This window comes from Scophthalmus maximus, chromosome 8 (assembly GCF_022379125.1).
Source record: "Scophthalmus maximus strain ysfricsl-2021 chromosome 8, ASM2237912v1, whole genome shotgun sequence".
Classification (NCBI taxonomy): Eukaryota; Metazoa; Chordata; class Actinopteri; order Pleuronectiformes; family Scophthalmidae; genus Scophthalmus; species Scophthalmus maximus.
The window spans coordinates 5,195,736-5,222,500 of NC_061522.1; the positions used below are offsets into that span (position 1 = coordinate 5,195,736).

The 26,765-nt window shown below is 46.6% G+C and overlaps 1 protein-coding gene across 1 annotated transcript in view; it reads right to left on the minus strand.

Annotated features, from left to right (window-relative positions):
• Window positions 1-3,222: 3,222 nt before the first annotated feature.
• LOC118313043 (protein ELFN1-like) overlaps window positions 3,223-26,765 on the minus strand; it is a 32,269-nt gene continuing 8,726 nt past the window's right edge. The window contains exons 2-5 of the mRNA XM_035638251.2: window positions 11,007-11,755; window positions 10,776-10,929; window positions 9,581-9,747; window positions 3,223-8,335 (exon numbers count right to left, since the gene is read on the minus strand). Of these exons, the coding sequence (XP_035494144.2) occupies window positions 6,199-8,335; window positions 9,581-9,747; window positions 10,776-10,929; window positions 11,007-11,293 (2,745 nt within the window). The 5' untranslated portion in view covers window positions 11,294-11,755 and the 3' untranslated portion in view covers window positions 3,223-6,198. The remainder of the gene's footprint in view (window positions 8,336-9,580; window positions 9,748-10,775; window positions 10,930-11,006; window positions 11,756-26,765) is intronic.

A 26,765-nucleotide genomic window follows, 5' to 3' on the forward strand; every position in this document is an offset into this window, starting at 1 on the left:
GGAGTAGAAGTATAAACTAGCATGAGATGGAAATACTCAAGGAACAGTATCCACGGAGACAAGATTAACTAGTTTCCCCTCTCACTTCTCACTTCCCATCACTAGCTCCCTCCTAATCTCCGATTTGAGAGCGGTACCAGCTGTCATCAAGACAGCAAATAATTATATTTCCCAAAATGTCAAACTAGTCGTTTAAACACTTAAAGGGATATGCTCCAATGTAAAACGGTTTCATAAAAGTTGGTATTTTGGAGAATTCATCTGCTGATCGCAGTATTATATAACACAAATTAACTTCACGCCCCGGGTCCCTCCTTCTGCCAAAATGTGACCGGACTGTGTGTTTACTTGCCTCGTAGACCCATCCTTCCGTGTTCACGTTGTGTCGTTCCCACACCCCGAGCCAGGCGCCCTGGGCGCCGTCAATTATTGTGCATCTGTTTTCTGCGGCTGAGCAGTGCAGTTCCCGTGACAAGTTACTCATCTTGATGTGTAAATCAGTGGATTTCTCCTTAAGAGCACAGGAGAACACGTACTTACCACCGCGGCATGTGACATCACCAATACCAAACAGCCAGCAGTTGTGGTTCTGTGAGACTCAAGTAGGATTTGCGTCCTCCTTTTGTAACTCGCGTCAGACGGCATTATAACATGTGTATGAAAAGTGAAGGCGCTGCCATGTTTCAGAGCAGCGCACCACTACTTCAGGCGCTTCTCATTAAACGACTCTGAATGGAACCGGATGGTGCAACAGTGTAGAAAAATGTCCGAGTGTGTGTCAAGATCACGTTAAGATACCGAGCATTTCGGATTTCAGCCGCTGACGGTTCAGATGAGAAAAGTCAGCCCAGCAATCACCTTGGATACGTCCGTTGAATTCTAAACGTCGCCCTTTCTTGGCGCGTTAAACACCGAATTTCAAAAATGTGTTTTGACCCGCTTGGTGCACAGACGCTTACTCTCAAGACACTCCTCATTAGACGGTTCACTTGGTCCATACACTTGCTGCCGTTAATTAAAAGTCAGCAAAGTAAGCATCCTAATTAATTTCACCAAGGACACGCTCCAAATAGGCCCTTTCATTCCCAGTGCCAATTCAACATGGCACCTCCTCTCCCCCCTCCTCGAATGAAGGGTTTCTTGTGGCAGTAGTTTGACTGAGGGTGTCTTGGGTTCGTCAGTATCCATGTTCATCCAAGTTTTCCTAAAGCGAATTTGGCCCACATTTTCCATTTACTAGGATTTTGTTTGGAGTGTGACATAAAAAGCACTTAGGTCTGCCAAAAGTTTTTTTTTTTTTTTCCACAGGAGTTATGCAATTTATATAACAGGATTATATTTAACTACAAGCCAAAAAAAAACGGTTCAGTCAGTCACGGATTAACCAATTTGAATTATTAATTATTGTCATGTCTTCATGTTGTTGTGTGATGTTTTAAAACTAACAAATTAGCTACAAGTTACATGTATTAGTTACACATATTGAACTCACTGTACGACTCACTGTGCAACCACAGTGAACAACATACAGTGTCAGATGCTACATGTTCCCGGAATGCAAAGCACGCCTGGCAACAGGAGCTGTTCAGCTTAAATTTAAGCTGGTGGGTGGATCTGATCAGGTTCAGATTACAGTCCCACCACTAACGAACTGCTCCACAGTTCTTCAGGGACTGGACCGAGACCCCCTCCTCTAATGTGCGGTTGTTTTGGTCCGTATCTGAGTGCGATGACAGTGTCTGAACAAGTTGCACCAAAGGGGGAAAACAGACCAAAGATGTTTGAACAGGATTAAAAAAAGCACAGGTGTGAAAACACCCCAAAGACAGACCATCGGAACTAAGTAAGAACTTCTTTTTTTTCCCGTGATTTGGGTAAACTGGCCCTTTATGGATTTAGTCCATAGATGTATTACGAGTTGCCTACAGCGCTGTCACTCAGCCTTGCTGGGAATTTGTCCCAGTGTGCACTTGCAATATTGATAAAAACCCCTCTAGAGTCGAAAAAGGTCTGTAAAACTGTCGACAGGACACTGCCAACTGCCAAGTTTTGAACTGTGGAGGGTTTATATTCGTGAAAATTTCCTAAAGTCTAGAAACAAGGGTTTTATTTTAGTGACATCATCCCAATGTAAAGCCTGCAGGGTAAGCATGGACCGGGCCAGCAGGCTAAACACTGATGCTGATGTGCAGTGGGCCGGACAACGATGAAGCAAACCTGGAAGCTAGAAAACCTTTTTGTCTCGTGCACCAGGTGATCAATTTTCAATAAAGGTGACTTATTATGCAAAAATCACTTTTCAGTGTTCATGATAAGATAAGATATACCTTCATTCGTCCAACAATGGGGACATTTGGTATTTGATTTGTGTCAGTATCTTTGCCTGTCAGCCCACAAACTGTGAAAAAGGACCAATCAGACCAGACTGGGGTTTATTGGGAGGGGCGGGGCTAAAATAAATCCAGGCGTTTTAGACAGAGGGTGAAAAGCGGAGCTGCAGGAATGGGCAGTGTGAGGACACTGATGCCTTTTCTGAACATTTGAGCATGTCAACCTTTTCGAGTGGTAACCCAAATTAAAAGTATGAACCTGAATATGAGCGTAATATGTCACCTTTAAAGTGACTGGGTGCCATCTTCGAGGCTCCGTATCCAGTTCACACAATACATCAACGATTCACTCGAGCAAAGGTAATCATCCATCTTCAAAATGTGAAATGACAGTCCTGAGTGTGTTTCAAACTTCTTGCATACATGTGTTTTCTCCAGGAAAGGAGACGGTGAAAGAAAGGCTATTTTATTGTGCTCATTTAAATTTGACAAGAAAATAAAGAAAGCCTCTGAGAGATCCTATGGCAGAGCGTTCTCTTTCTCTCTCTCTCTCTCTCTCTCTCTCTATCCCCCTCTCTCTCTCTTCCTCGGTCACTCCTGAGTCATTCACCGGAAGAATATAACACAACAAACTTCCATTGAGGATTTCCTTGCCGCATGCTCCATTGTCGTCCCTGTCTGTTGTCAGAAGGACCTCGATTTATTTCCACTTTCTAGGCATTGTAGTCTCAAAAAGAAAACACAGTTTCTCTTCATCACGCTTCAAGGAGTGGCAGCGCTGGTTGGGGCCACGGTCGACTGAGCGCCTCGACCGCAGACGAGCTCTGCTCCTCTCTGACACATGATAAATTCAGGCCATTATTGTTCATAAACAGAACAGAGAAAAGAAAAGAAAAAAAAAACAGTAGTTTAATACATCGCTACATTGATATTACTGTTACTCAAAGAATGCTCAAGTGAGGCTCAAGAATCAAGCAATTACAAAATTGCAGTCTGGAAAGTATAAGTTAAGAAACAATGAAGTCTTTCAAATTTAAAAGCAAATGCTTGAGTTAAAAAGATTAAAGAAAATCTGATGTTTTTAAGGCTGTTGTTTAGTTAAAAGCCATAATCTGGGAGCTGTAACGCAAAGACAACCACAGCTCAACCGGAGCGGCGTGAGCACGTCGCAGCTGCTGCAGTGAGAGGGGAGAAGGAAAAAACCTCCTCTTCAACCACACGACCCAATGTGCCACAACCAGCTGCGGTGATTTCACTCACCCGCGATTGTGGCCCCAACTGGGGCTAAATAACTTGAGCATTCTAAACTCTTTATAGCAGAGAAAAACATATATTATACAGTGTTTTCATTCACCAGTAAAACTTTGTCGTCGTTTGCCAGCTCTGTTGTGTCTATTGTGTGTGGCCTGCGGTGTAGTTTCAAGGTTGGAGTCAATTCGGTTTCAATTCAGGAAAGGCGCAACTCAGTCCGTCAAGCGTTTTGTGACACTTGTTCAGTTCAAAATGAGCCGAATTGAAATGTTCTTGACTCCAGTCCTCGTTGATGGTTCTTCTTTAAAAAAAAAAGTAGTCGTAGCACAGTTCTGAACAGAATAAACTGCAGTCGTTTTTGCTATCACATTTCCAGTATTAAGATCCTGCAGATATACATGTAGTCTTTTTTCTCTCCCCCCACCACACTAGCGATACTAATCACATCACTGTAACACTTCTCGTATCAAGAACTTCTTTTTGTCAGTTGAAAACCTTTGATAAGGCAGAACCCCCCTTTCCATTACTTCAATGCACCGGAGAATTTGGCCTTTCGACGTTTGGTTCAATTGGCGACACGACCCGCTGCGAGGAAATCCAAATATTCCTCATTGATCTCCGGCACTGAAACATGAGTGGCCCATCTGATGAAGGTTTTCTTTTCTGCCAGACAGATGAAGACACTTTGAATACAGCCCGTAACGTCAGGAACAGAAAAACCAGCTGCTGAACAGTATTGATTTCTCAGAGAATACATTCATCTGTGTGTGTGGTTGTGAGTGTGTGCATGAGTACACTTGGATGTTTGTGTTATACATGTGCTAAAGTAGCAACTGTGAGGGTGATGGTTGATAGATAGCCGGGGGCCGGGTCAGGGGGCTACAAGGGGTTGATTTACTACCACAGTACTTTGGTCTTAGAAATGATTGGAGGATAGAAGGGGAGCGGTGAACCAATGGTGCCAATGGATCGTCTTGTGCAAATTCTGGTTCTGTTTGGCAAACTCGTTTTGTGTGTGTGTCGATGTGAAGGAGAAGAGGTGTGTAAATAGACGTATTTGAAAATGAATTTCAAATACTTCTTTGTGATTTATCAAATTGGCACCACAGTGGATCCTGAGGAATCCAACAAATGAAAAGCAAAGAAGACCTGGGAGAAAACGAAAAATTGTTCATAAACTGTCGATAGAACACAGTGGCGCTACAGTGTGTCGGAAGGAAGCTGAGAGGCGTTCGGTCTTCTTCCCCCCCCCCGAGAGTCGTTTTTTGATTTTGAACAGTGCAGATATGTTTCCCCTGTGGGAAATTGAAGACATTCATTTATAGATTAGAGTTTCCTTTTTATAGTTCGATTTCAAAATCAAAAACGTACCGTTGTAAGTGAGCAGGTAGGTAACTAACTTGAGACTCTGGTTTTGGAAAAAAAAACGTTTTCAAAACCATGTTGTACAAACAAAACAGTCACCTCTGTTGCAAATATAGAACTTCTCTCTCTCTCTTGTCTGTACAGCGTTCCCTCTGTGGGGGGTGGGAGGTTGAGGGAGCAGGTGTCGCAGGGGTTCACCGAGAGAAAAGACTGGTTCGTTTTTTCTGGCTCAGCAGAGAGCAACATTCCTCTTGGTAGAAAAGAAGAGAAACTGTCTCGTCCGTCTCACTAGTTTGTCTCTGTTGGTGTGCACTTCTCGGCTGAGAGGTTAAAAACAGTCAAAACACAGTCACACGACAAGAGCCATGCCATATTCAAATAGGAGAATATCAATGATGAGGATCACAGGAATAATAAGATGAGAGTAATGATAATAAGAATAATTAATATTAATAACAACATATCAGTCTAGTTTTTTTTTTTAAATTCTTCAATATAAAAACGGGGGGCGAGGAGATGTTGGTACACAGTAGGGCTCGACTATCCCCTTGGTTGATTTGGCACATTATACTCACTCTCCGTTGAGAGCCACCTACTCATTCTCTTCACAGTTGAATATTTCTCTTGCCCGGCGACCCATCCAGTATTTCTTATTTTTAACGGTTAAAATCTCAAGCCTTTCAAAATGTCTGCTTTCCGCCGGCCGTGACGCAGGACGCGACGCAACGCCGAGCTCCCCAGCGATGCTGAATATCTCGAGAAATACACTGACACGATGAGAATTGGTGAGGTCAATCTGCCGGATGTCGGTTTCAAGGCAGATCAACAGTTGAGCTCTTCAGGATGGGTTGCCTGGCAACATTTAAGGTTTAAGTTCTTAATGTTAATTCTTTTTTTTCTTTTTTTTTCAAAACTTAGTACAAATAGCTACATCAGTATGAGCTATAATTGTCATTACATTACAAAAAAGTAACTCTGTCTCGCTCATAAGTTATGATTTTTGTTCAATATAATATATTAGTTTTGGTCCTTCGTGTTTCTCGGGCGAAAAAGGCTTCGTATGTGTAAAGTGTGATTCAGTGTTGTGTGTGTGTGCGATTTGTTTCTGTCGGTCCTGTAAGTTGTGTGTGTTTTTGTTTGTATTTACAGGTCTTTTTTTTCCGTATCAGTCTGTGTATCTGCATCCATATGTCATGGGTGCAGTGCTTGTGTATCCATCTTCAAAGTGTTTCGCGGTCTCCCCACGTTGCGATCAGGCCTTCTGCTGCGCAGACACGCCCTTCCAGTAGTCCAGTATGTCGTGGAGATCCTCGTCCTTGGCAAACTGAACCTTTCGCCTCAGCGCATGTCCCGCTGCCACGTATCCCTCGTCCTCCATGGACGCCTGCCGGTGCCTCTTGCGGTGCAGCTTGAACCTCTCCCACAGGCCCAGGGTTGGGGTGCACAGGAGCCCTTCCTCCTCCTCGTCCTCCTCGGGGCTGGAGCAGTAGCTGAGGTTGTGGTACTGGGGCGAGAGTGGGTAGTGAGGTGAGAGCTGGGAGTAGGCCAGCTCCCGCTGCTTGGCCTGCCTGCTGAGGGTGAGGGGGTCCAACACGGAGGGCTTGCGTCCCCCTGGGTGATGGTGGAGCTCCTGCAGCATCTGAGGGTGGTGCTGCAGCTCCTGCAGGTGCTGCTGGGAGCCGGGGTAGGAGTGGCGGTGTTCATTGTACTGGCGGATTCTCTGGGCCTCTGCTCGTAGGATAGCTGCTGCCGGGTTGACCGTACGGATGGCCTCTCCTCCCCCGCCTCCCCTTTCTCCCCGTTCTCCCCTTTCTCCCCTTTCTCCTCTCTCTCCTGGTGAGGTCCTCTCGATATACCGGGCCTCTGACGCATGGTACCCTCCCTCTGAGCGGAAGGAGCGGGGGCTGCGGGCGGAGCCAGGTGACGAGGAGGTGCTGGGCCTCTTGGAGGTTGGAGGAGCCTCCATGCTGTGATGTCGCTGCAAAGAATGATGGTAGCTTCTCCCCCTCTCTTCTCTCCCTCCTCGCCCTCCTTTATACACCGGGGACAGGAACTCGCTACCTCTCTCTCCTCGCTCCCCTTGCTCCGAGAGAAGCACCAGCTGTGGCTCTGCAGTTGAAACGGCTCCTCCGCCTGCAGAAGAGGGAGATTTCATCCCCTGTTGGAAGGAGGTCGACTCAGATTTGAGAGCATCTATGCAGTTGTTGATGATCTGGTTAACTTTATCAACTTCTTTGGCGATGGTAGAGATCTCCGCCACAGAGCCCTGGGGATTTGCTTGTGGCGACATCTCCCTTTCCCTCTCTCGTTCCCGTTCTCGCTCCCTCTCCCTCTCTATTCCGGAGCCTCTAACCTCCATGTAGTTGAGTTTCGCAGGCTTGTGCGCTGGTGTTTCTGTCACCTCCTGCAGCTTGTATGGATCAATCTCACCACCCTGAGGCAGGTAGGGCATTCTGGACAGACTGTCCCCAGCAGCAATCTTCTGGGAAACAGATCCTCCATTCCCTCCCTCTATATCCGCTTCTCCGCCATACTTGAGCTCTATCAGAGTCCTCTGGATCCTGTTCATCTTCCTCTCCTTCTCCTCCATGATTCTCCTCTTCCTCAAGCAGTGGACAAGGAGCCCAAGAAAGAGCAGCATGCCAAACAAGCAGCCCAAAATAGTCATAATGTAGTGAGTGGCTGAGGACTGATTGGCTACTCTCTCTGTCCCCGCCCGGCGGCCGGTGGAGATGGTCAGACAGGTGTGGTTGAAGCGCAGGGAGTTCCGTATCGACGCCACACAGTATGTGTAGTCAGTGTTGGGTTTTAAGTTCTTGAGTTCGATATCTTCTCTTTGATTTTTCAGTTTCTGTATGTCTGTGAAGAAGCTGTTGTTATAAAGCACCAGGATGTACATCTTCCTGTACGGATGGGGGATCTGAATTGCTATGACGGCACTTGAATGTTGCACCTGCTTTAGCGTCATGAGAGGACTGGTGTCGGAAAAAATGGGGTCAGACAAGCTGATTACCTCCTCAGGGGGGGTCCCGGAAGCACAATCGTCCAATCCGCAGGGAGAGATGGAATCTGGGGACAGGGTTGTGGAATCAATTGCGCTGATGGCAAAGAAAGGCGTCACGCTGCTCCCGTCGTCCGTGCACACGATGCTGAGCACGTGCAGAGCAGTGCGTTGGGTGGGCATACGGGGGTTCTGGCTCAGGAGGTTGAAGCCAGAGAATCCCACGGGTGAGTCGCACACCATCCGCTCACTGGTCCGGTTGGGGAAGGCGGAGAGCCAGGACAGGAAACCCAGAATCTCACAAGAACAGTTGAACGGGTTGGTGTACAGTTCACAAGTTGTCAGCTTAGAGAGTCCAGAGAACAAATTGCCATCCAGCACCTGAATCCTGAATAAGACACAAAAAGAAAATCATACATTTAAAGGGGGAAATTGCACTTTCAGATGTCACTCACATTGTTTAAAACGTACTACCAATGATCTGTCATATAAAGTAGTACTGCGCCAAATTAGCGTTGCACTTCTAAAATTGTCAGACTTGGTCAAACCTGATGCAGGGAAACCAGACCAAAAGATTTCCAAATCTTTATCCTACATATATCCCCCCCCCAAAAAAAACCTACGCAACCCTTTGGGTAACACATTGCAGCTTGTTCACTAACAGTTCAGTCAGAGATGCAGGTGTATTGTGCTAGCACAGGCTAATGTAGCCATGAGCAGAGAGAAGAGATTTTTTGCCAGATTTTTTAAGTTGTAGTCTTCAGCCTCGACAGAGACTCAAATTACATCACTTCAGGCGATATTTCAGGCAGGTCACTCTGCAATTTTTTTTTTCCAACATCAAAGTAGTACTCCACAAGACCTGTAAATAAAATTTGGTGTGTGAAATCTGGCACGCTTTCCCCTCTCCAATGCATTTGTTCCTCAGGCACCTTACGCTTCAGTTTAAGGTTGTGAAACATCGCCCGGAATACTTTTTAACAAGTCCCAAACAACTATTAAACTTGTTCCATTCCGGGCCGTTACTTCTACATTTAGGTGAACGATCGATACCAATTACGCCACCGACAGTAAGAACAAGACCATTGTTCCCGCGGAGAAAAAGTAGGGGGTGTCAACTTTAATTGAAACGGTGCCTTGTTGCAGCAATGCATCATGATTTACTGAGACGACCGGCAGCGAGAGTGTTAGTGTCTCCACATTTTCTGCAGAGGCCTGTGAATTTGCCCCAACAGTGCAACTCTGTGAATTTAGAAATGGGGTTTGTTCTTTGATTTGGGGTCTGATGATACCAAGCCTGACATTGAACATTAATGTTTTGGGAGAGTTCAAGAAATGTGTATTTTGCACATTTCAACAACAGAAATATACAGTTTAAAGGTCGCAGTGGTTATTGCCATCACTATAACCAGTCAAGTAATAATCAAATAGTTTAATAAATTGTCAGAGACTGTTTCCCAAAGCCTCGTGCAGCATTTCAGACTGATGATAAAATGATGATACCATTGGAGATTAAAACACAGAAAAGTAGCCTATCCCCACATTTAAAGGGATGTGTCTTTTTATCAAGTACACATTCTACATAAAAAATGATTCATTGACCCGATGCACGTGCACAGACCCAGGACATTACCTGTTCATGGAGAGATCTATATTCTCTATGTTGGGACACTCCCAGAAGGTGTTGGGTGTAACAGTCTCGATGAGGTTGGCTTGCAGGTAGAGATACTGCAGCTTGCCGAGGCCTCGGAGCATTCCCTCTGTCAAGTTCCTCAGCTTGTTAAAGCCCATCTGGAGAACCTGGGGAGACCAAGACAAGTGGGATTATTCTAATCTCTGAAGAGCCGGTTCGGCGCCAGGCATCACTCACTACGGAGCTGGAAAACACACAGAACACAACAGACAACGGTTCAGTACAATTCATGTTTCACATGGTGATCTAAGCCTCTGTGCTGTTCTGAATTTGCTCAGATCTTCTTCTTTTTTTTTGTTGTTGTTCGCGTTTTTACCTCCTGGCACGGCTCCAGCAGCTGGGGTTCAGTAGATGTGTGAGCTCGCCAGCTCATTATGGCCACGTTCAGCTAAGTTTGGTGAAGCACTTTTGCCTGAATGTTTCTGGAATCCAAGATGAGCAGGTCTTTTTTGTGTGTGTCTGTGCTCAAGTGTGTGAAATAGTGCTGGACGAATTTAGATGCTTTTGATGTTTTTCGTTTTTCGATATTATAAATATAAAATGTTGTCTAAACACAAGCAGCCTTAAAGCAGCTCTGCCTCAACATTCATTGAAAATGATCAAATTATCATTTAATTCAGTAAATAGATTTAAATTCTTTCCTGGCATTCGATGCTTATCTCCTCGACAATGTATTCAGACGTTTGATTCCCTGCGTTAATTATATATTACGTAATCGGATTATCAGCCTGATGATGCAATATGGTGGAAAGAGCATTTGAATGTTGAAACTGTTTTTTGTTTTTTTCTATTCTAGCTAATTATAACTTTATAAACTTTCAGGGATTTTAGTCTAAGAGTAAGTAGTATTTTATGCTGATTGTTTTTTCTTCTTCTACTTATGTAAATAAATATTATGAATTAATATATTATAATAAATTTAATATTGGAGTGGACTACAATATATATAAAACTGCCCTCTGACGTGTAGAATAGTACTTTGGAATAAAGCACATTTAAAATAAGCATAACATACCAAAGTTGTTTCCGAAATACTGCACTCAAATGTGTTTAGTGCTTTCATGAATGTGCTCGTGTCTGAACGTGAATATTTTTATGCCCAACGCGTGTGCATGTCCGTCACGTCACTGCTCACCTGCAGGTTGAATTGTGCTGAGAACGCTCCGTCCTCCACGTAGCTGATGTCGTTCTTGGTGAGGTTCAGATAGGTGAGGTTGCCAAAGCGGCTGAGCGAAGAGTAGTGGACCGACCGTATCTTGTTTTCGTTCAGCCTCAGATCCACGATGGTGCTGTTGAGAAAAGACGTGAATGGCTGAAGATGTTTGGCAAAGGAGGCGAAATAATGTGGGGGGGGGGGGACTCCTACCTGTTTATGTGTGAAGGAATGGCCTCATAAGGCGGCTGGTTCATACTGCAGATGGCCAGCCACACGAAGCCCTTCTCCCCCTCGATGAGCCAACAGTCGGCTGTAACCATTGGCAACCGCATCACTGACAGCAGGGTGAGCCAACAGAGGAAGGAGCTGGCTCCGGACAGGACCACCGAGGAAGAGGAACTTCCAGCCGCGTGATGTCTCTGCCGTCCTATCCTCTGGGCCATTTGGGATTCTGTCGCAACATCCATCGAAGACAGCCGTCCAGAGATGCTCGCCATCTAACATTTATTCATGCAGGCCGGCGCCATTTGAGAGGGGAATGCGGGGGCTTGTATATCGGAATATCTCTGTGACTTGGCGTTGCCTTGTGTTTGTTTTTTGCTTTTGGTCTGGTCACAGCATGGTAAATGTTCTCGTTTCTCCTCCAGCGTCTCTCGTAGCCGCGCCGCAAATTCAACCTCGTTGTTGGACGTTAAAGATTTATCAAAGCAGAAAATGAATAAAGGATTGGAATGAATCACTTCATTGGCCGTACGTGTGCCCGGGTAAACTTCATCAATTGTTTAAACAGGGGGTCACATTTGATTTGCTGTGTATAAACTGGCAAGTGGAAGTCATCCCGGTGCCAGATTGGGTGGTGCTCATGTCTTCTGGGGCCATCTGCATCTCTGATTGGACGAGCTCCCCTTTTCCTTCTTCCTCATCGCTCAGTGCTCCGTGCTCGGTGTGAGAACTCGTCCCTGGAGGCAGAGAGAGAGAGACAGAGGGGAGGTGTTAGGAAACAATCACTAATAAAACACAGTGGCTTAGTCGGTAAGACAGCAACAAACACAACCCAGTTACCAGCGTGATAGAGATAGTTTTTCTTATATAACAGTCTGGCAAATGCATACACCCCTTCACACACACAAGGGCACACACAAATATCTGCATGCGCACACACATTTCCCTCTTGACAAGTCCAATGAATGCATACATTGGTGCAGGCACAACAATAAGCACCTGCTTGTTGCTATATACACACACACATACAGACATGTTCTGCCTCAGGGCCTTGATTGGCCTGGGCTAAGACTGGCCACGGCTCTGATACTGTATCTAATTAATTTATCTGCTCTAAATAAAACACTTCCTGGGCAAAACAGTTGATGTCTGACGGAACAGGACAGACACGGAGGATGCCGGCAAATGGAAGAGGCTCGCGAAAAACAATTGCCGTGGGAGTGGGTGTGGGTGTAAGAGAGTGGCGAGGAAAGATGTTTCGGGGGAGGGGAGAGAGAGAGAGATGGCGAGATGGTGAGAGAGTGAGGCGGAGAGGGTGGGACGAGGCGGCGAGGGGAGAAAGAGGCAATGATTCTGTGAGAAAAAGGGGCGGCTGGGAAGAGAGACGAGAGGGAGAGATGAAAAGTGTCTCTCCGTCTGGGGGGATTTGCTCGAATAGTGTCTCTCTCTTCTCTCCGAGAGCCTTTCACTCGGCTGTGAGAGCAACAAACAGGATGTGACATCACGGAGGTGAAGGAGAGGGAGCGAGAAGGTCTGGCTTTCCTTCGCAGGCATCACTTGGCCCCGCCGTACCCTCCTCATCGATTGCGGATGAATGGCGGGGCAGAGTGTGACCGCTCTTTCAGAACAGGACAAAGCTTCTCGGGACTTTTTTATTTTTTATTCCTTTCCCTTTTTAGAGAGGATAAGCCCTGATGTCACATCCTGTTCCACTCATAGAGGGTGTACAGAAGTGGACGTAGTCACCAGGTTCGCGGAGTGACGCCATAGCAGAAGAAGACTGAAACCTGTGTTCTCTCGAATGACTCCACTGGTGCATTTCTCCTGAGGTGTTCACGGTCTCAATCTTTACTTTTCTCCAAGTCTTCTCCGATGCAGCATGTTCATTTAGTAAATCATGGTCCAAGCACGGAATGCATCGGGGGGCGTGGATACAGCGTGATTGACAACTCGTACCGTCCAATAGGCGCATGGTAGCAGGCAGGGGTGTAGCACTAGATTCTGGGCCCTAAGCAGTCCCTGTGGGCCCCCACCACCACCACCACCACAACCCGAACCCCTCACAAGTACTCCACTATGAGAGGACGCTCAAGAGAACATCAACTATTTTTTTAAAATACTTAGTTCAGTCTCTCAACCAATGTATTCAGCCAATTTTTGATTTATGTTATGAGACTAATTACTTACAAAAAGCTAATTTAGACAGAAAAAAATTCTAATTCCAGGCTTGCCAGGGCCCCGAACCCCGAGCTGTCAGTCAGGCCCCGCCCCCACTCCTCCAAATATGGTAACTTCTGGTTTAAAAAATAAATGAATTAATAAGATGGCGCTGGCCAAAATGTCAAACTCAAGATTTTAAAACGGCAGTTCATAAATCAATGGCCGACCTCACGCTGGGCTGCCACTTGGCGACACTGTGTGGTCTTTTTGTTTTTGAAAAAGAAGTGAGGCATGGTTCTGGGATTGGGCTTGCAATTAGAATTTTCTCCCAACAAAGAAAATGCCATGAAAAAAAACTGTAGCAGACAAAAATGGTAGACTGGAGAGGGGGGGGGGGGGGGGGGGAGGAGAAGGCCGTCTGAATTGGAATGACAGGCTTATACGCACAATGTTCATCTAGTGAGTCCGACAACTGACAAACTGGTTAAACCTACAATGGTGTGGGGTCATGGAAAACGTGAGAGAACTGTATAGAAACCCTGATTGTTCCAGTTTCATCTCTGCTCTTCATATAAATGTCACAAATGCACAGTGGTGTATGTGTCGGAGTGTCGGTGTGTGTGTGTGCGTGTGCGTGCGTGCGCCCACACGCGGCGGCCTCTCCAGCCAGTCAGCACAATCTATAATTGATGGTGATACTTCCTCCCACATAGCATGAGACAAACTACCCAGCGAGGTCACCAGAGGAAGTGCTGCCAGCTGCACACAAGCGAAACACAGACAGTGCACACACACACACGTGCACAATGCAGGACGTCCATTTCGCTGACCGAGGGTTAAGCCCGGGTACACAAACCGTTGAGAGCGGGAGCGCGCGCCGGGGGTGGAAGTGAGGCATGCCGAGGAGGCGGGGAGACTGAAACTGTTTTCGTTAATGTGCAGAGACGGCTGATTTCTGCCTGACCTCTTTTAGCGCGGAGGTAAGTGATGTCAGCTGATGGGGCCAGGCGATGGAACACGGCGGCAGGGAGCACGGAGCGACGCAGCATCGGCTGCGGTTTGCACTTGACCCCCTTTTGTAGTGAATACACTTGTAGTAACTAACGTGATATGCGCGGCAGGAGCTGTTACGAGTCTGTCGGCCCCTTTTCCACTCTGCATCATTCATCACCTTCACCGACTGCAGTCACACACTCACGCTGCTGAGGAACCGCCGCCTGGAATATTCCGGCACTCCGCAGCGTCGCCGAGCGGCTCGCGTCGAAGTCGCGTCGCACTCCAAGATTTATCGGGGAACAAACCGCCATGCAGAGTAAAGACTGAGGACTCTGACCTCGGTTTACTGCGAGGCTGTTACTGGGGTTACTGTGTTTTCTGTGGAAGAAAAGGAATGTGCGGGGGGGGGGGAATACCTCTCTCGCTCGTGCGTTTTTGCAGAACATCCAAATTCTCTTGAGCTCATTTTCACGCAGTCAAAAGACGCCGTCGTTGAGCTGCTGTTAAATCCAGTGTCACTTGACTCGATGGATCTAAATGTCTTCAAACCTGCACGACTGCAATCTTTTATCACAACGTCAACGAGCTGGTAGCTCGTTCGAGAGCCTATATGAACCCTATTTGCACGTATTTGTATAATATTTTTACGTACTTTATTGTATTACTGAATCTGCTGACCCCCGCGACCCGACCCCCGATAGGCGGTAGAAGATGATGATGAACATGATGATGACTTTATGATATCGTTTTTCATTACAGCGCTTCTTCTTGTGCTCACAGTTCTTGTGCTGATTCTGATTGTGAAAGGAGGAGGATTCCGCAACAGGAAGAAGAAGAAAAAAACACCCTCAAAACATCTTCATCGTATGTCCCGAGTTCGATTCTTCCGCTCAGACCTCGCTGTGTCATAGAAGAGGCATCTGACGGGAACTAAAGCGATCTACAGTGTGACTCAGGGAGGTCGGAGACGAGGGTCGAGCTTTCTTTCTACCTCTTTGCCAAGAAACGCCGCGCTTCTCGACGAGCTGCGCTTTTTTCCGTCACCTGCTTGATTGCTGATAGATTTCCAGTCACGGCCGGCTGAAGGTTAACACACACGTATACCCGCTTCCAGTCCTAACGCTCAGATACACAAACTGTAGATAACACACCGACGTGACTGGTGTCGACCGAACTTATCAGACGAAAATCAGCGAATGAGCATATTGAGAAGGCCTGACGACGCCTGCTGCACGCAACAGCTACAGCATCATTTGAGCTAATATTCCCTTTCGTCCTACATTCCTTTGTTAATGTTTTATTCAGTCGCTCAGTGAAAAAGTTCCAGATTTTGTACTTTTTGGAAACAACTTCCCCCGACCGCGACGCAAACGCTCTCATGTACGCAGCTTCTTCTTCCTAACGCTGTACGCTGATTTATAACAAGGCTATATTTGAGGATTGCTCCCAAATAATTTAGTTATTTACGTAACACAGAAACACGGACGTTGGTGGCTTCACAGTTCTTCCGTCTTTGTCGCCGCCACGCCCCTGACAGAGACGCGCTCGACGCCCCTCGGGACGCCGTGGGTTCCTCGTCTACGTTCGTCCGAATAAAGGCTCCAGAAATTCAGAATCTCATTTCTCCTGCCGGAGCTCAAAGCCGGAGATGAATCCAGGGGAGTGGTCATGGCTCTGAATCAGTTTCTTTTCGGGGGGGATGCGGGTGCTCCGTCTCCCTCCGTCTGTCTTGTACCCAGAACCGTCTATTCTCTGTCTCATTCATCTCAAACTTCATCCGTATAACGCTGCTGCCTTGTTGGTGTGGTAGACCTCATTATAGGTGTTGACTGATTACATGTAGATTGAACTAAGTGAAACGCGGTGAATACCTGTCGCCCGTCTGTTCACCGTGAAGCCGACTGATCCCCCCGGGGACGCGGAGATGTCAAAGTGTGGACGAGCTTGTGGAGAAGGAATCTGTCCTCTGTGTCTCGGGGACTTCACATCAAACCGTATTACGCAGTCTGGCCCCCCCCCCCCCCCCCTTTAGTGCATAGGCACTCGCGCACGTGCAAACAGACGCACACTTTTTACAAGGCACGTGAGACACATGAGATTTGTGCAATCGATGAGCGTGAGCCGTGCGGATTACGTTAGATCACAGGGCAAGGCGAGGTGGGGTGGAAAGAGAGAGGGAGAGAGGGAGAGAGGGAGAGAGAAAGCAAAAGCCCCCGAGGCCGAGACGGGGGGAGAAGAGACCTATGACTTTCTTTCCCCCGTCAGGGATGTGTGTGGTTTTTCTTCCGTAGGTCAGTCACTTTGATAAAAAGGGGGGGGGGGGACTGTGACTGGGAAACAAATGACATTATCATGGACGTCTGTGACTCGTTGATGATCCACAGACGTCACAGACTCGCTCCGGGCTGCGAGAGGTGTGTGACCCCCAACTCTTCAAGTGGTGATGGAGGAACGTCTTTTGAGGAGGAAGGCATCTTTCCACCTGAAGGCTGTGAGGCTTTGTAGCTTGTTTTTTTTGGTTTTTTTGGACAGCTGTAGTAAAGACTGGCCTCTACAAGAGTTCCTAATAGCGACTGATAGCTCGGACACTCATTGTCAAAGTCGTGAGATCGCTGGGCCGTTCATACAGCACGACTCGGGGGGGGGGGCACACGCTACACACGATCCTTCACCAGGAGAAGTCCTCAACGGCTGTCTCTGGTGTTTCCACGTTTGGTCAGGAAAACACACGCAAGAAGTCGTCCCCGTGTCAAAGGAGTGGTCCAGGGGTGAAGGTGTCGGGTCAAAGAGCAGCGTCGCCCTCTGAGGCGGGTGCAGCTACGGTACTGTGCACCTCTCGCAACCCGGGGGGGGCGCGGAGCGAGTCCGCGACGTCTGTGGATCACCCGCACGATTCACGGACGTCCGTGCAAATGTCATTTGTTTCCCGGTCACAGTCTCATCAACCAACCAACCACCCCACCCAACATCGCACATCCCTGATGGGGGAGAGAAAGCTTACGTCTTTTTCTCCCCCTACATGTCTCCGCCTTGGGGGCTGTAAAGAAGGAGACGAGGGGGGGGGGACGATGGGTAGTGGTGATGGAGCAAGGGGTTGGGGGGGGGGGGGTGGGTAGTGGTGATGGAGCGAGGGGTTGGGGTTGGGGGCGGGGGGGGCTTTGGTGGCAGAGCTGACATCCAGGCCCCGGCGTGATGGACATTTCCATAAGAGATATGGAAACTGGGAGCGTGACGGACATTTCTATTATAGGAATATTTCACTGCCTGCTGCCCGGCCCGTGGTGTCGACAGAGACAGAGAGAGACTGCCGCCGCTGCGTCGTGGAGCGGTGGCGACTGGGAAAAATGACAACACTATTGATACAGGCTACTTCTACTTTCTCTCATCACGCAACGGTATTCGTGTGTCAGCCGTCTCCGTCAGAGCCTCTGTCTGTCTATCGCCCGTCTTTGTCTTTTGCAGCGTTGCGGGTCACGCCAGAATTAGGGGCTCTGCTGATAAGCGACTCCGTCGGCCCCGCGGCGCTCCACTTGTCACTCCCCTGCAGAGAGGAGTGAACATGCGAGATGCCACGGATGATCCTCCGTGGCGAAAGCATTGCGCGGTTACGTAACGTGTTTAGTATTCCACAGAGGAGAAGAGAAGGAGGATAAAGGGGGAAAAAAAGATGGGAGGCAGAGGTGGAAACGCATCAGGGCTGCATTAAATATTAAACCGCGTCAAATCACAGCGACGACCGCAGCAGGAAGAAGAATTTGAGTTCATGACAAACAGGCCGAGATGTTCTTCATTTGAATAGTCAATAAGTTGATCCGTTCAAATATGTATGAATGATGAATTCATAAATAGAATGAAAATATCCAAACAAAGGGATCCATACATTTGTCCATTAATGAACCTCATCCATTATATTTTGCTGAGTGGGTTTTCTTTTGAAAACATTTTGGGATGTTTTATTTATTTCCGTTTCCTATTGCAGTTTTTGCACTTCCAATTTCAGAAAGTTATTATTTATGCATCGAGTCAAGTTGTTGTTGAATCCATCATTTCATTAGCTTCATTTAATTAGGAATATATGGGGTTTTTTTGCTTGTAAAATGTACCAGTGCATTAAGTTGTCATAAAGTCCACATTTTGGTGACGCACCGACGTGACGAAGGTAAGACGCCACACACAGGTGAAAGCGCGTCAGCCGTCACGTGTTTCAGTGGTTGAGACATTTTTTCCGCCGTCACAGCAGAACGGATCGGACGCAGGCCACACGGGGGCAAAAAAGCTCTGAGGAAGGGAATCCTCGGTTCCACTCTCGGCTGGTTGGACTTTTCTCCCCCCGCCGTCTCTCCCCACATGTCCTGTCGGTCTCAATACAAGAGGAACAATGGCCAAAATGTAATATCAAAAATAATAATAATGAAAAAAAAAAGAAAAATACCATCATTCATTTGAATGTCAATAAGTTCATAGTCCTGCACGAAACAAAACACACACACACACACAGGTGTGATGAGTGTGTGTGTCGGCCTGTCTCTCTCTCTGAGCAGGCAGTAGGCCAGAGAAGGTTTTAACACGCTTAATAGGATTTCACACTCCGCGGTGTACGCACATGTACACACTCTCGGACACACACACACACACACACACACTAATGTTGAAGATAAACATGTCTGAAAGCTATGTGTGATCCCAGACAAATAAACACACACACACACCCCTTCACACACACGCTCTGATATAAAAGGATTTGTCAGGCTCCCACATTCTACACATGCAAAACTAATGGACTCCGGTAACCGCACACACTCACACCGCTGTTGCTCGCTCATTTCCAAAAGAGCCACCGTCGCGTGTGTCTGTCCGACACCAGCGTTGTGTTGCACAGGTCCCAATGAGCACCATTGGGACATCGTGTTGCTCTTCAAGCGGTGATGGGTGAACATCTTATCAGGATGAAATAAGGCTGGTGTCCACCTGAAGGCTTGTGAGGGGCCTCTGAGAGGTTTGTAGCTTGTTTGTCTGTAGTAAAACTGGTCTCACAAAAGTCCCTAATAGCGACCGATAGCTCCGACACTCTGCTGTCGAGTGCCGATTTGCGAGCCCCAGTTTAACGCAGATTTTCCCAAGTTTTTGTCGCCGAGCCGCCGAATTTGTCGCACGGCGGGAAACCGGGCTTAAAGCGACAGTGTGTAATATTTAGAAGAACTAATTCACAGTAATATACTGTCCATATTTGTGTGTTCATATATGTATGATCGCCTGCAACAAAGAACCGATGTTAATTCGTCGACCTTGAATGAGTTAAATATCGCGACATGAGGTGGACCCCACCTCCGTGTCAATCGCCATGTTTGCTACGTCGTGTTGCAATGCGTTCCGGTTCCACTGCGACGCGGGAGGTCGGAAAAAAAATCACCACCCCGACTTCCGGGCTCCGAGCCGTTCCGAGGTATAATGGAACGCAGCGTTAAATACGGTTGCAGAAAACGGTCCACCGCCAAGTGTCCCCTGTCGGATGCTCAGTTGGTTGCGGTTTGCACCTTTACCACCAGGTGCCGCCAGAAAAGTAACAAAAGTTACACACTGGGGCTTTAAGACCGTCTAGTGTGAACTCGGCATGAGAGTCGTGGCTAAATCGGTGTCATTAATAAAACTAGTCTTGCTCCATTATCCGTTTCTCCACTGATGTTCAGTTTGTTCCAAAACACTCACTGCTGTGCCAGTAAACACGAGTTAATACGATATTTCGTGGAGGAGGTCCTGAGCCCCAGAAGAGGATTTGTAGAATAAGTACTGGGAGAAAATCTCTTCTCGAGTGTTTGACGGCTGCTGAAGAATTCAGATCGACAGCGGCGCATTACGTCGCAGGAGCACTTTTGAGACGATGACATTGACATTTTGACACTTTTTTTCCTCTTTTGTCCAGAGTGACTCACAATCCAAGCTCTAGATGAAAAGTAAACACACAGGGAGCTTCCGTGCATGTATATTCGAAAGTGCCGATATTTGTGGCGATTTAAAGCCGGGGAGCCTGAAATGAAAGGAGCCGGAGTGGGGAGAGCGACGAGGAGACTGTAACCTTCTTCGAGTGAATACATTTTACGAATGACATATCACGTTTTCTATGTTGTTTTTCTGTTCGTTGGAGGTTGGACTTACATCACCGTTGCCCAACTCAACTAGTAGATAGAAGCACGCAGCGATTACAATTTTCTTCAACATTTGCCATAAAATTGGGTGGAAACATGACTAATATATATTCAGATTCTCCTATCTGCCATAGTTTCTTGTCCGTAATTCCACTTTCAAAATCTCTAAAAATATTAGCTATATCAAAAACAAAAGGGCTGCACGGTGGTGTGGTGGTTAGAAGGTTCTGGGTTCGAGTCCCGGTTCAAACCAACCAGGGCCTTTCTGTGTGGAGTTTGCATGTTCTCCCCGTGTGTGCGTGGGTTCTCTCCGGGTTCTCCGGCTTCCTCCCACAGTCCAGAGACATGCAGAATGAGGTCAGGTTCATTGGAGACTCTGAAGTGACCGTAGGTGTGAATGTGAGAGTGAATGGTTGTCCGTCTCTGTATGTGGCCCTGTGATAGGCTGGCGACCTGTCCAGGGTGAACCCCACCTCTCGCCAAATGTCAGCTGGGATTGGCTCCAGCCAATCCGTGACCCTTAAATGGATAAAGCAGTAGACGAGGGATGGATGGAAAAACAAAAGGCACATCGAAAAGAGAGGTGTGTTAAAAACCACGGTTCCTCCACAAAAAAAGTCTTAGTTCCTCGAGAGTTCTCCAAAAAGTGGGCCGTTTTTTCATTTATTTGAACAAACACGCAGCCCTGCTGTAGTTATCTGTTGTCTTCAGAGCATGCAGTCAAATACAGAAGCTCTTAGCTGAGAGAGGTGAGTGCAGGGGAGAGAGAGAGATTTCTTGGTAATAGAAAGCAGAGCTTATGTGCTCTGGTAGCTGGACCGTGTTATGGCCTGTCTGAAAACTTTCACAAAGTTTGGCTTTAGAACTTCACCAGACAAATGGCCGGGGCTACATACAAACACTCCCGGTGGAAACCATCTCTCTCTGACACACACACACACACACACACACACACCCATAATCACTTGTTTTCACTGCCATTATGACTAACAGTATTCTCCTATGACCTGTGTGTTTTCTCTGCAGGCATGTCAGCTTGTGCCGTTTGGTGTGTGTGTGTGTGTGTGTGTGACAGACAGACAGACACCAGTGAGTTGTTGGCTGAATTTGGGAGCTCGACGTGATGGAAGTCCTGCTGTGGTGACAGAGAAAGTAACAATCTCTGCTGGGAACAGCGGCTAAGACAAATGATAGAAATAATGGGACACCATGCTACTAACTTCTTTCTGTCTCTTGTAGTTGTACCGCTCCTGTCTCACGCACGCACACACACACACATACACACACACACACCGTAGAAGTACAAATAGCATTCAGCTACAGTATATATTCTGTGCAACAACCTCCAACACAGGGACACGTCATGGATTCTGACTTGTAGACAACATTGCAAATATTAATAATCGGCTGTAAAAAATAACGGATGAAAAAATGATCTGTGTGACTTCGCCCGACGGTTTCTAAATGATTGTTGCCACGGTTTCATTTTGAAAGCCGACGGCAGCAGACTGAGCCAACGTGTGGAGTCGAGGTTGAGGCAGGTGAAACTTGAACGGACACTCAATATGCGAACCGATTTGATTCGTCTCTTGCAGAGCAAAGAACTTGTAAAGGACGAATGTACAACCGGCCGTGAGCTTGGAATGCTGCCTTCTTTTCTTTCGAGTCAGTAACACTGCGGCCGCCTCCTGGTCTGCTGGCTTTAATGTTGCACATTAACATTTGGCCCCGCCTATTTCGCACCTTCCAGTCCTGCCCCGGAGCTGGGATCCGGCCACGGAATTAAATGACAGCAGCTGTCTCTGCAGCACTGCCATTAAAGCTCATCTGCACTTTTTAGTGCTTGGTGTAAAGTTGCACTTACAATTTTGATAACTCCCAATTTGGAAGGCTTTGATACCGAGCCAAGTGATCACGTAACATCCAACCTCCACTCGACCGGGCTCCGACACGCGAGAGGGCGGATTATGGGGTTCTTGCCTGAACCCTGGATGGGAAACTTTTATGAAGATGTTCAAGTTAAAGGTCCAGTGTGTAGGATTCAGGGGGATATCATATTAATGACCGTTTTCATTCATGTTTAATCACATGAAACCGCGTCCGCACTCAAACGTTTTAGTTTTATAACCGTGTTTTAGAACTAAATCGAACTCCATCTACCAAAGCACCATCGCTCTGCGTCAGAAGTGATCTCCGGCCTGAAATCATGTCACATGACGATTCACATACACTGAACATATGTGTACCAGTGTAAACAGGAAGCCGATTGTCTACTGTAGTTAAAAAAAAGTAAAAGTACGACATTGGGATTTCTTCTGTTGGACCGGCAACAAGGTCTTTACAATGTTTTCCCTTCACCGCTGGCAGTTGAGTCGTGACTGATGAGAACCAATCAGGAAGCGAATGCGGGTGACTGCTCCATCATTTCCAAATGTCTTTGTCTATATTACAAAGAAGCCCCGAAGCCTTTGAGACCAAAACGAGGCGAGCAGCGTCTCTGAACGTCCCCATATTAGCTGCTCGAAAAGTTCTGGGTAGTGCGGACGGCAGACGGTAAAGTAAATGTAGTAATGTAGATGTAGCCCGTAGAGTCATGTTTCTACAGTAGCCTAGACGGGACAAACCAAACACGAGCCTTTTATAGTTTTATACAACCCAAGGACCAGTGTAGTAGAAAAGCGAGGGGTGAGGGGGAGGGGGTACTCAGTCGGTTGTCATCTGCAATTTCACCACTAGATGCCACTAAATCCTTCACAGTGGTGCTTTAAGAGGAAAAAGAGGGCACACTGAGCAAACATATGATTCATTATGATATGTCAAATCTCACAAATACTGTTCCGTTTCATTTTACGGGTCGGGGGGAAACAGGGCACTGTGATAATTGTTGCAGTTTTCCTCCTGATACCAAAAACAACAACTTGTTTAAACAGAGCAAACACTCCGAGTCTTGTTCAGTCTGGAGTTCTTCTCAAATTCTTTCATCAAATGTCTCGAGACTCTGAAATCAAGCCGCACCCTTCGTTATCTGTGTTAGATGGTTTCAGTATGAATTGTCTCATCCTTCTTAAAAATGTAATTGTTGTCTGACCAGGCATGGTTGAAACGTTGGTCATATCATGAAATTATTAATCAACATTATTACCAGAACTGGGAAGTGGACCTTAAATTGGGATTAAAAAAAATATATACATATTTTCCATGCTTGACAAACATATTCAAAACAAACTCTAGGGAAAAACATCATTTTGAAAGTTTGATCTTCTCTGGGTTAATCAATCATGTTTGGTATTAATCCGCTAAACTTTCTAAATTAATCATGTCATATTGCTGACTGCATCCCCATCCATGGCACTGTAGAGCAAACAAATCACAGTCTAATGCTGCCGTGTTCATGCTGTGGCCATTTTCCTATGTAAAAAGATAATTCACATTCATTTTCAGGGCTGTTAAAAACCTTAAACTTGTTTCAGTGGGTGGCTCTAATAAATATTCTAAATATTCAGGATGGAACCAAAGTCTCTCGTTCCACGTCTTTTATGAACGTGACAGTGTTTCGGCGCTCGGCACTCGTGAGAGTGGACGTGTGTGTGTGTGTGTGTGTGTGTGTGCTATGTAACCGTGTGTCTGGAAAATGGAGAAACCAGTGATTGATGGGAAGGTTAATCATTCCAGACAGATGGTATGTGCTGCTAAATCAGCATTAGGTGAAGACAGACTTTATGTGTGTGTGTGTGCGTGTGTGCGTGTGCGTGTGTGTGTGTGTGTCTATTCACACCAATGCGTCCGAGCCTCCTTAAGCTGTAATGAGCCACTTCATTGGCTGTGAGGGCAGGGGTAACCAGTCAGTCTTCATGGGAACCTGCAGCCTTATTATTTTCACTGTATGGAAATAGGGGAAAAAAATAATAGTTTCACTCGTATTATGTGTGTGTGTGTGTGTGTGTGCGCTCGCGTGTGTGTGTGTGTGTGTGAAAGCTGCTCTGTGACACGAGACACAAAGCAGCTGCCAACCAGGCTGCGGCCGAGGTCGTCACCTCACCCTTCATCCGACTCCATACACACCTACAGCGAGCCTGCCAAGGTCATTTCATGACAACCGGGACTCAAGAAGGGTTATTGGTCTGACCCTTCATGGAGAGAGGTGTGTGTTTGTGTGTTTGTGTGTTTGTGTGTGTGTGTGTGTGTGTGTGTGTGTGTGTGAGTGAAAGAAATCCAATGAAACTCTGAAAACCTTTTGTCTAACCCTCATAAAATCTGTTGACCTAAGGACACTTCACTGAATTGGCCAATAAAAGGCTGACATTCACACACACACACACACACACACACGCACACACAAACACATGCGCACACACGCACAACTTTAGGGCACAGCTTGTTGACTCCCTAAGACGTGCATTACAGCTGCAATGTTTGCATGCGTTACATACATAAAACATGTTTCGTGTAAACAAAATGCCTTCGCACAAGAAAACTCCTGCACAGCCGCCCCAGCACACACACACACACACACACACACCAAACAGACACACACACACACACACCGAACACACACACACGCACACACACCGAACACACACACAAGTTGAAGAGGAAGGAGGAGGCAGCAAGCCGCAGCCAGCACAATGTGACAAATGTGTTTTTGATATCCCGTGTACACACACACGCGATCTCACATGCACGAACACATGCAGCAGCAACAGAAAGCGAAGGACAGTGAAAGAGAAGCAAAGACGGAGAAGGAGGAGACGCTGTCGACGGAGGAATTGTGAACGAGATGATGAAAACCAAAGATTGAGAGATAAATTTAATGAATAGAGATGAAGTATCAGCATTGGGCTGATACGGGCATTTTGTTGTTGTTATCGACCGTTGCTAATCATTGATTAGTGTTCTTTAAGGCGATACGATAATCAGAATCCAACCTTTTCATTACTGTACGCGTCTGTGTGTTTGTCCACGAGTGTGGCAGCTCCTTAATCACAGCCACGTTCATTTGGCTGGAGCCGGATGTTTGGGTCTACGAAGCACACGACTTTGACACTATAGACCAAAGTTGGAGTCCTTGGTTCCTTTCATTATCTTTCCCAGGCCTTAACAAAGCAATGCAGGTTAAACAAAACCAAACTAGTTCCTATCGATCGTTGTGGTACAGACGACAAACAGCATATTTTCTGGTCCGGGTACGAATGACTCCAAACCCTCAGCACAAGGCCGCTCCTCCATGAGGAAAGGGTTTTCTTAGTTTCATGTAAAAGAACTTGACTTGCCTGTAGGGAGCCCCGACTCTTCGTTGCGTCAACCTCCTCATCTTCTCCGTCATGTTCACGCGTACGAATGATTGGTGGACATTGACCTGAATTTTAAAAACAAAGGGCCATTCAACACCAATCAGATGCATGGAAATGCCGGCTACTCTCCTCCGGCAATCTCCATCTTTATTCCTGTCCGTCTTTCGATTTCCTCAACGAGCGCTCGTGCAATCGACGAATCCGGCGGCTGTGTTTCTGAGGACCCCCGGGGTCCAGTGTCGACGGTTGATGAGCGGTTTTTGAGACCCCAACCCGCCTACATCCCTAACCTTGATGGAGGGGTCACATCAAAACCACAAATAAAAAGACAGAGATGAATTCAAACAAGTCTCTACTCTGATCAAAACAAAGAGATAAAATGCCAGTGTTTAAAGTTCTTGCTCAAGTCATCTCCTCCACTGAGCTCCGCTCCCTATCGATGATTTATAATGTTTTGTATCAATATGTTTAGCCCATAAATCAACCAAACGCATGCAATATTTATTCCTTCGAAGATAATAAGAAACCCCATCTGTGCCTGACACATCAGTCCCTGGTAGTCAGACTTCAGATTTGTTTCTGGATGCGCTTTGTTGATATTTCTTTTCGATTTCCGCCCGTGACGGGCTTGGAAATCGTGACGTGAACTCGACTGGAATAGCGGGATGAAAAAGATCCAGCGGCAGACGATGAAGAAGCCGCTCTCGTCTTTGAGGTGTCACTTTTTCTTTCTTTTCACGCTGATGCACTGTAAACGCAGGCCCCTCGCAAAGCCTCTCCCGCCGAGGATTATGAATCCGTCTTTATCAATTGTCCCAGATCACATCTGCTAACCACACACACACACACACACACACAAAGAAACACTCACGTCAACCAGCTTGTTCCTATAGTATATTGTATATATTTGTATATTTGAAAATGTAGCTACTGTTCACACAACAACATGCCCCGAATGCAAATCAAGTTGTGGAATTTAACTTTGTACATGTGAGGTCAAATACTTCTTTACTTGAACATTTACATCTTCTTACACTTCTACTACACAAGTTACTTTATGTTTTTTAAGAAAATTATTTTTTTGGGTATAAAATAAACGACTGCACAATACACAAAGTAGCTAAATTAGCTTCACTATGGTAAATGGACTGCATTAA